The sequence below is a fragment of the Dermacentor variabilis genome, chromosome 10 (assembly GCF_050947875.1).
Source record: "Dermacentor variabilis isolate Ectoservices chromosome 10, ASM5094787v1, whole genome shotgun sequence".
Lineage (NCBI taxonomy): Eukaryota > Metazoa > Arthropoda > Arachnida > Ixodida > Ixodidae > Dermacentor > Dermacentor variabilis.
Genome location: NC_134577.1, coordinates 50,785,418 through 50,802,178, shown reverse-complemented (window position 1 = coordinate 50,802,178; position 16,761 = coordinate 50,785,418). Strand labels below are relative to the sequence as shown.

Genomic DNA, 16,761 nt, shown 5'->3' with positions numbered 1-16,761 from the left:
ACTCATTCTATAGGCAAGAATAAGAAGCTCTACATGCAAGTAAGTACACCGTGCATGGGAATGAGCATTCGGTGGCCAGCTACACGGCAGAGAGAGCGAAGAGGTCCCGCTCATGTACTCACTCACCCGCAACCTGAGCGTGTCCTCGGTGATGAACACTGCCTGGACGCGGACGTTATTGATGACGTCTTCGGAGAAAGGGCCCTGCGACGCCATGTCGTAGGTGAGGCTGTAGTTGATCTCCCGGTCTCCGTACGTGGTGTGCCGGTACCGGTAGCCGAACGCGTCGTCCAGCAGAAAGCAGCGAGTGCTGCCACCGTGCTCTGGATCCGACACTGCTTTGCACCCGTGTTTCTCACAGTCTGCCACCCAAATTTGCGGGAGGAACAAAAATGCGGTAAAGCCTCGTTATAACGTAGTCATCGGGACAGGAAACGAGCTTCGTTATAAGCGGAATTTCGTTAAAAGCGGAGATGCTTTCAAATAACCACAACGAGTTCAGACGTGCCCTCTAATAGCACGGGAGCTCGTTAAACGCGTCCTGGAACAAATCCTCGCTCGATAGTAGGGTCATGACAGTGGACTGGAGAAATCCTGCTGGCGCCCATATGAAAAGTTGCATCACCTGTGCATCATGATCACATTCTATTGACCCTTTTCACGGAGCAGCTTGTTCTAGAGAAACGAGATGGCGCTTTCGGCGGCGCACCTCTACGCACCTCGTCGCCTCAGCGACAGCGCACGAATACGAAACCATTACCGCTTCCACCTTGCTTCTGTGCGATGAGCTGCCGGAAATGCAACTGAGTTTTCGCTGATGCACTGTGCTCCAATCACGAGGGATTGAATCCTGTGGATATAAGACGTGTGCAACAGTTGGCTGCAAAAATAGTGACGGGCATGTTAAAGAATGGAAAGAATCCGCGTAGCCAAGTTCACGGACCGTTACTGCAATTGTCCGTACGTGTTACCGGCACTTCGAGATGTGCGGCTTTCTTCGAGTATACAGAAATTTGCTCATCCGCCGGAGTTGTAACGCTAACCTTAAATGTGCTTCAGTCCCAGAACTTCGGCAAGAGTGAGTACCACTCGTTGAACAATGACAAAGGGAGTAACGCCGCTTGCTGTCATGACAGGTTTTGCGCACGGTATATACACACGTCTACCCCAATTCGCACGAAATCTTACGCACACTCTATCAACAACGTGTCAATAAGTGAATGTGCGCACAATTAAATAGATAGGCACCATATATGCGCAATAAGACTACACTGTTAGCGCATGAATGGTCGAAGCTGAATGTTTCGTGACAGTCCACAACAGTAAGCGAGTCGCTAGCGATAATACATCTCTTCTACAAGGTATTACAATGTACAAAACGGCTACGTTTCAAGCCTTCGGCGTAGCAAGAACAAATCTATCGGAACTGAGCACACCCGCGAGCGAGTAGGCAGAAATAATCAGATAGTGACCGCACCAAAGAAATTTACTGAGTCAGAAACGTGACAAGCCGCTGCTTCAAAGTATTTGCCAAAAAAAGAAGGAAGAGCAAAACCCACTAACCCTGATTCATTTTATGAGTGGAAAGTTTGGATCGCTTGGACTACATATTTAGCCCCACGTTTAGAACAAGCGGCATATACGCTGCTCGCACCGTTTGGACATAACTTAATCATCTTCCAAAGCGTTTTTTCACGTTCTCGTGAAGCTGTGGCCAAGCTTCGTGTAGTCCACCCAGTCACTGTCTACGATATCTCCCGAAACAGAGGTTTGCTAAGCCGCACCGGCGTCATGCACACCCACTGTAAACGCGGAGGCAACGGAGGCAGTTGAGGCAAGTAATGGACGCGTCACCACGTGATCAAACACGGCAGCGTCCATGGCATCGTCATGAAAGGGGTCAATATGTAACACTCCGGTCTAAAATAAAAGAAAATTCAATGAAAAAAATTCTGCTGCCGCGTCGTGGAGCCATGTTCGCAGCGCACGTCGCCCCTCCAGGTTGACGCTGCAAGCAGCACGTATGCTGCACCGTTCGAATTTATCACTTCGCGCTTCGTACGACAGGCGGGCGTCACTGCGCTTCCAATAATCCGCTCTAAAATGCATGCACTGCGGCCGGAACCCGGGATAAGTTCGAATAAAGAGATATTTCGTATCACGCGATTTCGATCATGCTGCGATCAGCGACGCCGATCGCGCTGCTATAGCTAGGTCTCTCCGACATCGTTCAAGCGGTGGACTCTCCCTGACGTGCGGGACGCTCACCTTCGACGACCTGTACGGGACAGGGGATGTCTGTGACAAGGTCCGGTTCGGATGGCCCGGGACCTCCACCGTCGGGGCCGCCGCCACCCGCAGTACCTCCCGCCGAGCCCGCGGGAGCCACATTGTAGTAGAAGTATCGGTGCGTCGCTATCGTCACGGCCAGTGCAACCAAGATGATGATCATGCAGGCCAGGAAGAACGCCACGAAGCCGATGATCAAGTGCGTCTTCGATATGCTCGCTGTCGGGAAGAGAGACCAGCTTTTCAGTGAAAATCTCTTTGCATGGCGGCTCGCCTAGCATGTTATATATGCTCCACCTGAAAGCGCCTATGACGCAGGAAATGACACTCGCACAGCTTAACTATAACATGCACTACGACTTCCTGTAAATATCGAAATTGGGCATGCAGACCTATTTTTCGCCAGTAAATATGAAACAAACAGTGCTTTACAAGTATCTCTGAAGAGAGCAACTTTTAGGGAGGGGGGGGGGGGGAATGCGGCAGATCCAACGCACATCTTCGAGAAGAGTTGATTGTTGGGCTAGTTGGTCGTCCATAATGGAAGTAGTAACTTGGCGCGATAAAAACACGGAAACAAGAAAGGTGGACAAGGACAAGCGCACAGTAAAGCTTGGAGCACGAAGGGCGAGAGCAGAGGTCAAACGACCGAAGGTGAGACCAGAGGTTATACCCTACGTGCACAAGGTGTCACACATCCTTAAAGAGGTTGCTAACCGTCATGGTATTCTGATTTTTTCTGCGCCCAAGCTTTCGAAGCTGTGCCCTCGAGTTTGCTGTGAGAGCAGGCGGGGCTGCCGCACGAGGCTGTTTGGTTGTGACGCTCGATTTTCTACGACTACTATTCTGGGCAGGAGCAGCAAGGCCTCTTCCTTCCAGGTACTTTCCTTCCTTCCATTAAACAGTTGCGAGTAGCGCTTGTCCTAGTCCACCTTTCTTGTTTCCGTGTTTTTATCGCGCTAAGTTACTACTTCAGTCACATCTTCGAATCTATATGAAGCGAAGCTTTTGTGAAGCTATGGTCGTAAATTGGGCTCCCATAGGAGTCACCCTGGCCATCGTTATAGCGTATGAGGACGTCTGGTTTCACGTCGTGATCATGGTCATGAAATGCGGCTATACATGAAAACGCTCCAAACTTCAAACTCCGAGCTCACAGTTCTGGACATCCGCGGGAAAATGCGGAATCAAGTGTTGGCGCGTTAAGGAAGAGCACGACAATGCGCGCACACAGCATGTCCAGAGTAGACATGGCATAAACAAACCTCGGAGAGGACTGAGATGTCTCGTTTACTGTAATTTGCGTTCACGCGAATCACACACTATATTATAATTAGCTTGACATTCCAAAAGTGTGGAATGCTCTTAACGTCTACACAGTGAGGACAAAACAGCTTCATTTAAGGAACTCTGTCCACCACTTCAGAAAGTCATCTACACAACGAACGTGCCTGCACCTGCCGACGGTGACGCTGCCATCGAGTCAAGGACATTTGTTGTATTTTCTTCTCAGGTGGGTAACTCCATGAAAGTTTACCCAGAGTTTCCTTCGTGGTTGATAGACTACCGTTGGATGAGACATCATGAATCTATCAAGCAGGCAAGGAAGCGTTGACACCTTGAATCTTTCCCGCAAATATCTAGCCGTGACGTTTACAGCAGCGTTGCTTTTCGCGTGGGTAATTGTTCACCAGAAAAATAGCAATCACACTGTGTCCAACTAAAAATAAATGCTCCAAGTCGAAAAAATTTCCCGCGCCAAAAACACCCAAAATGCACAGAATTAAGCACAGTGAAACCTGCGACGAAACAATGACGTCACCGGCGCCCGTAATTTGAGCGCGAAATTCCAATATGTGAATTTTGCCCTCCATTTCTATCCCTAGTAATAAGCCTTTTAAGGCTATAAAACGCAAATAGTTCAAAAATGCTGCAACAGCAGATTTCTGCCTATGTTCCGCAGGAATGACTCAACCGCGGCTTACCGAGAAGTTTGCGAGATTTGGTCTGTCCATCTGCTTTTCTCGCATTCGTGTTCGGAGGACCTTTGGCCTCCCCAACAGCTTTTCCTACACTCTGCTCCTATGACAAGTTGTTCCACTGAATCATCTACGCATTATTTTTCTTTGATATGCCGTTAAATGGGATTGTCATTGTAGTTGAGGAATTGCCCACAATACAACGAACACCCAGAGCTCTAACATCTACAAGCAATTATTCGACGCCTTCATACAAAAGCTTGACGTAAATGAAATTCTGCAAATTTACGACAAGAACATCTGGGCAAAATGTTCAAATGCGTGGGCGTGCCGTTATCTTTATCACTCTCGACGTCGACCCATAGTTAGGCATAGCCAGTGGCGTAGCAATAGGGGGGGCCGGGGGGCCGTGGGCCCCGGGTGCAAGGGGCCTGTGGAGGGGGGGGGGTGTCATATACGTCTGAAGACACCCCTCTTTCCGCCGGCTACACCCGGGGCGGGGGGTGGGGGGTGACAGAAGACCTATGGGCCCCGGGTGCCAGACGACCTAGCTACGCTACTGGGCATAGCATTGCGCTAGCCCTTATAATCAACATGGCAACGACGTCATATCGGCCTCGCTCGGCGCGCTTGAGCCACGACATCAAGGCCGCTTCCCCGCATATAACCACTCCGATACGAGAACGCAATCGTCAGACTCCTGGAACGGATTTTGGGCCTGAGGACTTGTTATTACCAGAGCGACTACACGGACCACGTGCCGACGACTCGTGTATGTCTACTCACGCATGCTGAGCCGTTCCCAGCAGCTCGTGCTGGCCGTCGAAGCTGTCCGATCCAGTCTGAACGTGTGAGATCGACCAAATCCACTGCCGTCGGTGTCCCGCGCCATGAAGGCGGCGAGCAGCCAGTCCTATGCGGTCGCACCCGGCACGGCGGGCACGGCGCACGTCCTCGGCACGGTTACGCTCCGACTCTTCGCCCCGCTTCCAGAGTACGCTGCCAGAGCCACACCACGCGGCGGCGTATGTCGGCCGATCCGGTGTATATCGACTGCTCACTGGGAGCGCTCTGGCCCGATCCCCGTGCGGCACTGCTGGCGGAACAATGGCCGCCCTCCTGTCATGACGCGACTCAATGTCGTCCGGAACAACGACGTCCGGTGGGAGGGAGTCGGGCCCGTTACATTGCCTAATCCGGCTCGTCGCCGGTATCAGAACGTCGGGGGAACCGCCGCATCATCAGCGTCGAGGGATGTGTAGCGCCTGCAGCGTTTCTCCCAGCGCGCGCTCGCGCCAAACGAGATGCACATGAATTAACATTGAACGACCATGCCACCCCGCGCACCGTTTGTGACGGACTGTTCTTCCGGTATGCCCGCAATGCGACTGCGGTGTTTCAGCGAGCACGGCAAACAAGCTGGCACGTATACATGAAAGCGTATCATAGCTTCGCACGCAGGCGATGTCCTCTCCAGGGTAGCGATGCAGGGTTCGTTGCGTGCACGTCGAGCCTTCGCCGTTGCAGAGGCTGCGTAACCCGCGGCTGCGATGGCTGCGCACGGGCTGTTGCGAAATAATGCACGGGGCCATTGCGGTACATCAGCAAGTTGTCATTGAACCTTAATGTGTGCCCGTGAGTGGCTAATTATAGCGCTCTAAAGGGGTGGGGGGCGAGGTAGGGGTGCGTGCCGTGCGCGGAGCGCATCTACATGGGCGCCTTCTGAAACTGGTGACCGCCACTTCAGTCGATGCTATGCAACTTGCACGAAGCCTTTACGTTTTGTACTGCTTTTCCAGCGTTCCTTCACTAAACGGCAAGGCAGAGAGGCTAATTAGGCTTTTGTCCGGTTTGCTACCCTACACATAGGGTTCGGGATATAGGAGTGAACGAGGCGATAGTTCAGATCGATCGCGCACTAGGCAAAGCACAGCGCGTTGATAGTTGGACACTCACGTCGCCGTCAGGTAGTGCACTGAAATTTGACACGCAGACTATACTGCTTCGTGCCGCTATGCAAGCAATGCGTCTATGTGGACAGTTTCTGGTCGTAAGGTGCGCGATAAAGGCCCGTTTAGGGCCGATTTACGCTCGAGCCGCCCATCGCCGCAAGCCGCACCGCACGCGTGCGGTCGCGCGAAAGATTGCACGTATCAAACACTTGTGCACAAATTTCGGTTTACAATGTGTAAGGTATACACTGTGCACACAGTGTAAAGGTAATTTGCGCACAAGTGCTGGATACGTGCAATTTTTCGCGCGACCGCACGCGTGCGGTGCGGCTTGCGGCGATGGGCGGCTCGAGCGTAGACGGGCCCTGTATGCAAAATTTAGTACGGCGTTCAATTCACCAACTTGCACACCAGTTAAGTGCCACAGCTCTCATCACCAGTCACTCGGAATCTGTACACGGACACACGGCTAATCTGTTTTTGGCACTTACGAGCTGCAGCATCGTCATGATCGATGCACCACTCGCCCAAAGCCATCCAGACAACAGCAGTTGTTTCTTGACCCAATGTTGAGGCGCCAAGCTATTGTGGCTGCGACAAGCTGACCAGATCACATGCCCAAACACTGCAGGGTTTGCGATGTTACATTTCGGCGTCGCTAGATGACCGCACTGGACCACTCGTATGTCGCAGCATAACACCCTTCTTGGATTGTGCTGCATTCTTTTTTGTATATTTTGCTCTGGTGGAATCCGGAATCACGCAAGACTTGACAGGGCGAACACGCCATGTACAGGCCGGGACGCCACAGGCGACTTTAAGAGACCTCCACTAATGCGCACGACCCACGGACTGTTTACGCGTGTGCTTGCACGCAAGTCTTTCCCAAAGCCCCATCGAACCGCTGTCGGTGAAACCGTGTATGGAGGAGCTTTAGTATTTCCTTCATGATGGTGACGACAACCCAATGTTTGTGTGTGTACAGGGTCGTCAGCGTTACTTCCTCTCGCCATGAGCAACACGAGAACAAGGTGAGAGCAGGAGCCAAGATTTCGACAAGTGGACTTGTCTTTTTCAAGGCAACATATGCTCTCCTCGGCACAGTATATATAGGTACTGTACCTATATATAGAGGAGAGCTTATGTTGCTTTGAAAAAGACAATTCAACTTGCCGGAATGTGGGCTCCTGCTCCTGCTTAAGACACTGCCTTGAATTCTCAGGAATATAGTCCAGTTGATTCCAGACTACAGTCAACATGCTAACGTGCAAACTGTATCTAAAAGAGTAAGCTGCACCAATTTAATCGCAAAACCCTTGACCGCTCAGGGGCGTTCAATTGCTCATTAATGCTTTCACATTCACAACTCGCAAGAGGCGCTTAGGTGTCCTCGGATTTTCTGTTCACGTGGCTATTAGGCATGGCCTGCTGTGGTGGCTTAGCGACTATGGTGTTAAGCTGCGAAGCGCAAGGTCGTGGGATCAAATCCCGGCGACAGCAGCCGAACTGCAACGAGGGCCGAGATGGAAGAACGCCAGTGTCCCGTGTATTGGAGGCATGTTAAATATCCCTTGGAAGTAAAAATTACTCAGGCGTCCCCCACTATGACATGCCTCATAATAATGAAATCGTAGTTTTGGCACATAGTAAAACAACAAGAATTCAATTATGTGCACTTGACTTGCACCTCTCTCTTGTCAACACACAACACCCAAGAGAGAATTACAGGCAGAGAGGTCCAGTTCACCCAAACGAGTGGATGTCCACAAAAAGAGAACACTGCAAGGATATGGGGAGTAAAAAGAGAATGTAGAAATACTATACTCCAATCCATACTTTGCAAGCAATGCTGCAGAAGCTGCGCAAACTGGTGGTAAGGGGTGTGACGAGCATGTGATGCCCCCTCAGGTGTAATCCTCATTAGCCCACCAGGCTCTGTGGGCAACATTGGTCACTACACCAAATAAACACCGATGAGCACAGCTACTCGCGGTCAGTCATCGTTCACCACCACCAAGCTGCAGAGCATCTCTATAACAGAGGGTGCCTGCCCCAAGAGTAGTTTGTTATGAAACTCGTCATGCTAAAGCAAAACTTTGCAGCAATGTTATTATCTAACAATGCTAAATTCACACACTGCTTGCTTAGCAGATTGCCGACATGATGCTGCACTAGGTGAAGCTTAACTAGATGTAGCTGGACAAGAGGAGCCACTGCAAGGAGGAGTAGAGATTATACACGTCAGCCCATTTATTGTTCCATAACACACATTCCTTCTGGGGTTCATAAGTGTGCACAAGTTCTGGACAGGGTTTTTTGAGGAACATACAAAAATAAAAGGAAGTCAGTGTTTTCAATGTTAGTTGTCTTCAACACATAACAAAGATATTACACTCAGACACACCATGTAGTCTGCATGTTGCTCATTTTGACATGCAGCAGCAGATGCACACCGGACGTTATGTACAAAGCATTACGGAGGATGGGGTCACGCCGAACGCAGCCCTGTAAGAATTCTCAGGCTGCATACAGCAACAACAATAACCTCTGGACCATAGACAGGCCACTGAGGCTGTAAAATAAAGATGAGTTGGAAACTATGATACGATGAATGTACAATGGTCTTCTTCAGTGAGATCAACTGGGGTGGTGCCCATTCACCGTCGCTCGCGATATCGGCGCTCGACACGGCTTGGTGGGGGTCGCGCTGTTCTCCTGATGAAGTCATCGACCGTCATTTCATACTGCAAGTGAATGAGAAGGAAAAAAAGAAAAGTGAATAGGTGCTGTGGTTGTAAAGCCTTTCACTCGCAATACCTTTCTCGTACATGCATGCCGAACTGCTCAAAACTAACAACTGTTGAAATATGCGAGCATAACTGGCTCTAGTGCACAAGCAGACACAAGTCTCATTTGCAGGTATCAATGGTTGTTTTAAATGGCTGATGAACATGCACTTGTGACAGGCATTTTCGCAAAGCTATCATAGCTGCTTTAGTATCACTCAATACAGTTACAAATTACTGAACAGACCACAACAACCTGTAACATCACAAAACACATGATGAGGCACGAAAAAAACAATATTTTGGCCATAATTTTCTCAGCTAATGAATAACATTTTGGTGACTAGACATTGAGAATATTCGAACAAAGTATGCCTACAAGTGCAACCAAGTTATCTTTACTGATGGCTCTATAATGATCGTATCAAATAACAATGCAACAATTACTAGAAGCAGCGACAAACCAGAGCCACACTAATCTGCTTCGCATACCGATCGCTTCTCTGGTTGCCTTGAAGCTCGTGATGCTGCACCATGGTTGTAGTCAATGTGATGCATGTTTCTGTCATAGTGGTACGGCATGGCATCCATGGGAAAAGGTGGCTGCAGAAACATGGAACATTATGTCAAATCAACAGCTAGTAAACAGGAAGCCACGACAGTCCACATCACATTTACAGCAAGGACAAGAAGGAAAGCTTGAATTATTCCTCTCACAATGAAATAGGCGATAACATGAATATGTGCATATCGTAAAGCAGTGTGCACCCTTTAGTGACTACACGGGAACGTTGTCAGTATGTAGCCATTAAAAAATACTGAATGAAAGGTTAAAGGGATACTGAAGACAAACTAGGTTTCGCTCCATTAGTAAACTACATTTCTACAATACCAAAAGAGTCATTCTTACTGTAAGAGGAGACTCGATAATCCACAAAAGGCAAAATGAAAGACAAGTGGCAATGCTGTTTTGAAATTTTCACACCAGCTTGGCAAGACTTCATGGATTTTGATGGTGTCTGCTCAGCTCTACAGTGGACTCTCGTTAATCGGAACTTCAAGGGACCAGGGGAAAAAGTTCCGTTTATAAGGAGTTCTATTTACTGAGAGATAGAGCTCATGTCTACACAAGATGCTCTTTTAAAAGGGGCAGATACTTTATCGCCAACAGCAGATAATAGGTGTAGCAGTTTGATTACAAATCTGCTGCTTATAAATTCTCTACTTGCACACACTTGCTGACTAGAACTAGGAGCATAGAACATAATTACATAAAGAGAAAAAGTTATTTAAGCAATGAAAATAGCCGTTTTAGTGATATAATCCCTCTCAAAGTCATTGTTGACTTCAATCTTAATTATCAATTGTGAATGAATTGTGCTGGAATTCTGTGCCATCATTGAAAACACTCAGCAAACATTTAGCTCACAGACACTGTTAACACAAAAAAACCACAGCAATTCACAATCACGACAGAGCCACCCTAACTACGACACCAACAAAAAAAAGCAAAAGCCACCTTAGCGATAACACAGAGAAGTGGCAAGACGAAGAGGCAAAATAGTGATTCCTGTCGCAATGCCACCGAAATTAGGCGCTCAGTTTCGCTTTCGGTAATATTTTTAGTTCAGATTAACCGGAGTTATACAAGATGTTTCGTTTAGTTTTTTTTTCTCATTTTCTTTTATACAAAACCAACTAAACATAAGAATGTTTCATTTAAGTGATAATTCAACTTAAGTAATTTCTGCTTAATGAGATTATACTGTAATTAATTTTTTGCCTGTGAAGATGGACGACATTGTATTTTAAAAGAGCCAAAGACTCAAAGTAGCAAGTTTTGAGAATACTAACTTATCCAAGAAAGTCTAAATATGAACATTTTGAAACTTTGCAATTCACGATATCACACTGACATACTTAGGGAATTTGACGCGAAATTCAAAAAATGATACTTGGGCCTTCATTTTCACTTCTAATAATCTACCTACCGCTGCAATACTAACAAAAATAGACTTATCAAAAACTACTTCCTCACTGTGAACTGATTTAGTGTCTTTTCACTCAACCACTTAACCAAAAATGTTATGATGGTGAAAACAGGGACGAATTAACTGCCATGGCAGAAGTTTGGAAACCCATGTCACCAAATGCGTAGGCAAGGCAAAGGACATGTTTTGAAAAATAAATCCTCTCGGCTACCCACAACTGACCAAACTTAAGATTAGTAATGGTACAAGTACATAGTTTTCAAGCTATTTCACGGCCTTACTATGGATCACCTTTAAGTCTGAATACAATCAGGAGTACAAAAAATGGACTCTCTAAAAAAGAAGTGGTCAAAAGCGGCCATAAAAGTATATCAACACTTTTCTGTATGCACCTATGGTTGCATGCATACAACCTGTATTCTGGTCAATACAACATTCTCTCATTTGAAAAAACCAAGATTTACACTAAATATACTAAAGTTGCAATAAATAAAATAGCAGTTTTGCCCGAAAGGCAAAGCATCAATTTGGATAGCAAATTAGCAGACAGCTATATACAAAAAGTAAGGTTAGTAGTTTTATTGGCCGCATAAACTTTAAAACATTTGCTTACTAACTAAATTAAAAAAATTGGAGGACGCTTAAGCTTCGCCTTCAAGGGTGGAACGCGACAGCGTTCCCGTCGACCCGCCAAGGGGTGTAAGACAATGGGCTACGGCGCAGCGACTACGCGCCCCGCATCGGACGCGGTGAGCGTCGAGTAACGCAGCGTTCGGCGCGGCAACGAAATGTGCGCCTGAGCAAGCGACGCACGCCTGAGCCTTAGAAACAGCTCGTTTCTAAGGCAACACCGCGTTCATTAGAGGCGCTTTTGTACCGCTTTGAAGCATCGAACTCGTGGCTCAGTGGTAACGTCTCCGTCTCACACTCCGGGGACCCTGGTTCGATTCCCACCCAGCCCATCTTGGAAGTTGCTTTTTATTTATTAAGTGCCTGCCGTGATTTATCGCTCACGGCCAACGCCGCGGACGCCGACGCCGACACCGACACCGACGCCGACGACACCGGCTTTTCTGCGACACGAGCTCCTTAACGCTATCGCGTTAAAAGCATGTATCATGCACGCACTGGCAAAACATGAACACGTCTCACTCAATGACTGCGGAAACGTTTTATCAAAATGCTGTAGTGATGAAGTGCCGCAGCAGGAGCGAGCAAATTGACCTTTGTGCAACCTCTTGCTTCAACGCGAACTAAGCAACGAGAACACAGCATGGCGCGCATATATGCATAGACTGTCTCCATCGCAAATCACTTTCAAGATAGCAGCTGTGCTGCCGCCGAAGTAGAACACCTCTCCTGTTTGCACTAGTCCCGCACGCAAGTTTCAGGATCTCCGAACACCTGTGATATGGCCTGATTCCCATCCATGTCTGCACACGTGATCACTCTCCCTTTAATTGCCATGATGAATTTGGCGTGCCTTCGCAGTCGGCACTTCCATGCTGACAGAGCAAACGCAGAAAACGGGAAGAGGGACGGTGGACTAACCTAAGCCAATGCTTCCTTTACTAGATGCTTGCCACGGCGCTCGCTTTCCCATTGTAGCTGCGGTTCCCCTAGTTCTGCATCAATTCCGTGAGGCGGCACCCGTTGCATTTTCAATTTCTGGCGGCGGTGGAAGCAGCGGCCGAATGCTTCTGATCGTGCATTGATAGCGCCAATATGCATGGGTGTCTGCTAGCGAGCGTTCTTGCAGGCCTCCGAGACAGTAACAGATGCTATGCTAGCCTCGGACGCCGTAACACATGATCTAGGTTGCCACAGATCTAGGTTTCGCTATATGCGACGCTTGATGCCTTCTTGGGGAGACATGAAAAGGGAGAGGGCACGAAACCAGGTTTACTGAACCACACGACAGTTAGGCAATAAAGGAGGCATTGGGTAAGCACGCGTGGTACAGCATATGGAGGAAGCTACAGCAGCTAGGCTCGAAGTGCATACAAGGCGGCAATCTTGAAATGCCGATGGCGATATGGTAACACAGATTTAGGGTCATACTCAATCCTAACGCGCACGCAATTTTTTTACCCGTTTTATTGGGGGGAAAAAAGTTAATGTTAGATTTGAGTAAATACAGTGATTTTCTCATGGTTTGACTGTGGCTTGCAGACAATGTCCACTGGACTGACGAGACCAGAATAAACAATACAACAGTAGGCATTGTGTCCTTTCGATGCAGTGTACTAGAATATACCATGTGTTGAGGAAGCATTTGCACCATGAAAAACCTTACTGATAATACTGTGATGGCCAAGCTAATGCTGGCTGTGCACTTGAAACTGTGCGAATAATGTCGAAAAAATTTTCATGGCATGATGCTAAGTACCGTAAAAACCGGAATATAAGTCGAACTTTTTTTAAAAAAACCATTGCAAAAAGTCAACCCTCGTCTTATATACTGGACATTGGTGGAAAAACTATGGAAGTCTTGCAACAATGGGCAGATGAAGTAAAGAGCCGCCTTTGCAATCGCCATCAGCAGTAGCGCGGCGTGGCGACATTGTGGCACCGCCAATTTGCGTTTACATTGTCACAAAGTTATATTGGTTATTAAAGGCTGCTTTTTCACATTTTGTTTCAAAATGAGCGGAAGCCGGCGGCAATTCACCGTTGCCTTCAAGAAAAAGGCGATTGAGTGCGCGGAAGCCCATGGCAACCTCGCGGCACAGCACGAATTTGGAGTATCCGAAAAGAGCATTCGGTACTGGCGGAGGCAGAAGCAGCAAACCAACAGAAAACGTCATTCCGTGGGCGGTCTGCAGAACTGGAAGACAAGGTTGCGGAGTTCGTCCGAGAGCTGCGTGTAGGATCGGTGCCTGTGACTGCCGAATGCATATGTTTGAAAGCGGTAGAGATTGCACACGCCTCTGGAATGGGCAGTGAGAAGCACTCGTCATCCGACTCTAGTTCGGACGACTCTGATCAAAGGTGTTGCTCTGATTCGTAGTAGCGCTTGAGCACTTTGTGCCCTTCTGTGTACTGTACACCCGGCCAATTTTTAACAGTATCGCGCGACCGTCAGCCCGCGTGTTTGTCAGCAACCTTATCACGGCACAGAGCGGCGAAATAGCGAAAGTAAGCGCACATGTACACATGCACGTACCTCGTTTGTTTCGCCGCTCAGCACCGTTTATAAAGTGCTGACAAGCACGTGGGTCGATGGTAGCGCGATACTGTTAAAAATTGGCCGGGTGCACACGCGAACAGCATTTAAATAAATACTGCCACTATTGTGCATGAGTCGCATTTGTTTCAAGGTAAGGGTGTCTTTCGATACTTTTGCCACTGAAAAAGATTTTTTTCATTTTTAGAATTCGTTAGTTGGGAGGATCGACCTATATTCCGGTCCGACCTATAGTCCGGTTTTTACGGTACCTGAACTTGTTATTATACATACAATGCACTTACTGTGTAGGTGATGGTGACAAGAGTTCTGAATAACTGAGCACATCAGACTTTGAGAGCACAAGATAATCTACTACATGTGTAGCTAACAGACGGATTTATGGCGTTTTTACTGGTCAATCCAAAGCGGGTTGGCACTTTCCACCGATCCCTTCGGATCAACTCGCTCCACATCGGATCACTCACTAGCTCCGCTGCCAAGAACGGATTCAAGCACAAACAGGACGAGAAGCATGTCGCTTCCACACACTGTGTGCCAGAAACCTTGGTCGTTATGGGAACATATAGAGCTGAAGTCTGTTTCTGTGACGTGTGCATACAGACTTTCAGCAAGATTGTAGCAAGAACCCAAACAAAGCATTTTTGCTCTCTGCTGGCAGGTTCAGATTAGTGAAATCCGAGCACTCACTCCAGGTCGATCAGTAAGAAACACCATTAGATTATCAAAGCAGCAGTTGCTCCAAGTTACTGCATTTCTGACATGTAATGCAGCACCAGAACCTCAGCTATTACGAAATGGCTTTGGTCGTTGATACAACAATGCTTTTGGCATGATTGTAATGGACAATGGCATTTACAAAAGAGATATGTTTTGCGAGTATGGGCCTTGATCTTGGAAAATGTATGCCCAGCATAATTTGTCGCAATTCTCCAATTGCAACTACAAGATCATGAACACAACAGCATGGCAGTTACTTCACTTCTTCACTATGCCATGTGACTTGTCTGTAACAGTGCCAGAATGTAGCATGGAAGTATCATTATTGCAAACGCCCTTACGTGATACTGTAAAAAAGAAAAAGGAAGTCCTACCGGTGGCCCATATGGCATTGGCGGCAAGGGTGGCCTTTGATGATGGTGGTACTCCCTGAGGTAGTCTTGGTAAGCCTATTGATTTAAAATGAAAGAAGGGGGGATATTGCTACAACCAAAAACTATCAGTTTCGCCTAAAGTGCAAAGAAAGAACAGCGACAGGTCCGTATTACACACGACACTTTACAAAGTATCAAAACTGCAGTCGACATCCCCAGCAGAGTGAGAACTGGAGCATCACTGCTGCTACCTGTCTGAAGTATGGGTTAAGGCAGAATGTTGTGCAAATAATAAAAAACAGGCGCAAAAGGGTTATGTGGCTATACTGCTGTATTTTCCAAGCCCAAATTTCACACATGGATAGCACTTTGAGGTCAATTTTTAAGCCATGTTTTGGTGTGGACAAGCAAATGACTTAAACAAAAAGGTAAAACTAAAATTTCTGAGTACAGGAAACAGTAGTGCCTGCCATTGTTAGGGTAAGACATGGCACAAGCCACATCTCACAGCAGCCACAGATGGCACTACCATTGCATTGACAATCTAAATATAGCACTGCTGCACCTTGGCACACACGTTTAAATACTGCATCCAAACACGTTGCAAATTAAATACATGGCAAAATGCTACCTGTGTGTAAAGTTTTAGCATGAACAAGCCAGCAGCCTTGAAGAATGTTTTACCAAACCTCATAATGAAAAGATAACACCTTCATTATATATGACACCTGTTACGACAATATATTCATTACACACTGACATTGGTAAAAAGCATTCTAGATTTACCACATACTGAGGTTCAACTTAACACAAGTCATGGTAATTTTGTGCATCATTTGATGTCTGGCCTGCCAGTCTCATTGGTCTGCTTAGGCCCAAGTGCAACCTCAGGCCTAAGGCACAGTGGAGCCTGCTGTTCTGGGCATAGCACCAGAGCAAGGCCAGGCACGAACGTTCGGGTCAGCAGGTGTCCATACAGAAGTGTGCACTACAGATGCAGATATGGTACCAAGCATATCCTTCAACATATGTTACCATAACCAACTTAATTTTCATGAATAGCCTACAATTACTACAACCTCCATTCCACAAATAATTTGTGCTTCTATCATTGAGCATTGTTGTTTGATTCCGGAGTTCTACACCCACCACCAATTGTCCCAAACCGAATAGTACTGGGGTAAACATGTGTAATGTCACAGTATGCTGAACCATGGCCACTGAGCTGTTGCGAGAAATTGCTTCTTGCATGCTATCTTGCACAACCAACACTTATATACCAGTGCAAGGCAGTCCATGTTCTTCATGTTAGCAGTTTCTTTTGTTTTGTTTCAATCTGCTTATGTGAGATCAATGGGATAAGACATAAATTCATTAACTGTTTAGGAATAAACCTTTGTTTGAAGTCAGTGCTTCTTTCCTCCTTTTCCAATCTGAAACCACATCTTTTCTTGTAATCTTTATCCATCACCATGCAGTTCTT

General features: G+C 47.2%; 2 protein-coding genes across 5 annotated transcripts in view; both read right to left on the bottom strand.

Moving 5' to 3' along the window:
• LOC142560528 (lysosomal alpha-glucosidase-like) overlaps positions 1–5,744 on the bottom strand; it is a 34,006-nt gene extending 28,262 nt beyond the window's left edge. Inside the window, exons 1-3 of the mRNA XM_075672699.1 lie at positions 5,055–5,744; positions 2,269–2,508; positions 127–362 (exon numbers count right to left, since the gene is read on the bottom strand). Coding sequence (XP_075528814.1) covers positions 127–362; positions 2,269–2,508; positions 5,055–5,160 — 582 coding nt within the window. The 5' untranslated portion in view covers positions 5,161–5,744. The remainder of the gene's footprint in view (positions 1–126; positions 363–2,268; positions 2,509–5,054) is intronic.
• A 2,702-nt stretch (positions 5,745–8,446) lies between these two features.
• Positions 8,447–16,761, bottom strand: part of Ythdc1 (YTH domain containing 1) — a 48,669-nt gene continuing 40,354 nt past the window's right edge. For all 4 annotated transcript variants that reach the window (XM_075672695.1, XM_075672696.1, XM_075672697.1 and 1 more), the window contains 3 exons: positions 15,279–15,353; positions 9,499–9,609; positions 8,447–8,964 (listed from right to left, as the gene is read on the bottom strand). In XM_075672695.1, coding sequence (XP_075528810.1) covers positions 8,878–8,964; positions 9,499–9,609; positions 15,279–15,353 — 273 coding nt within the window. In that variant the 3' untranslated portion in view covers positions 8,447–8,877. The remainder of the gene's footprint in view (positions 8,965–9,498; positions 9,610–15,278; positions 15,354–16,761) is intronic.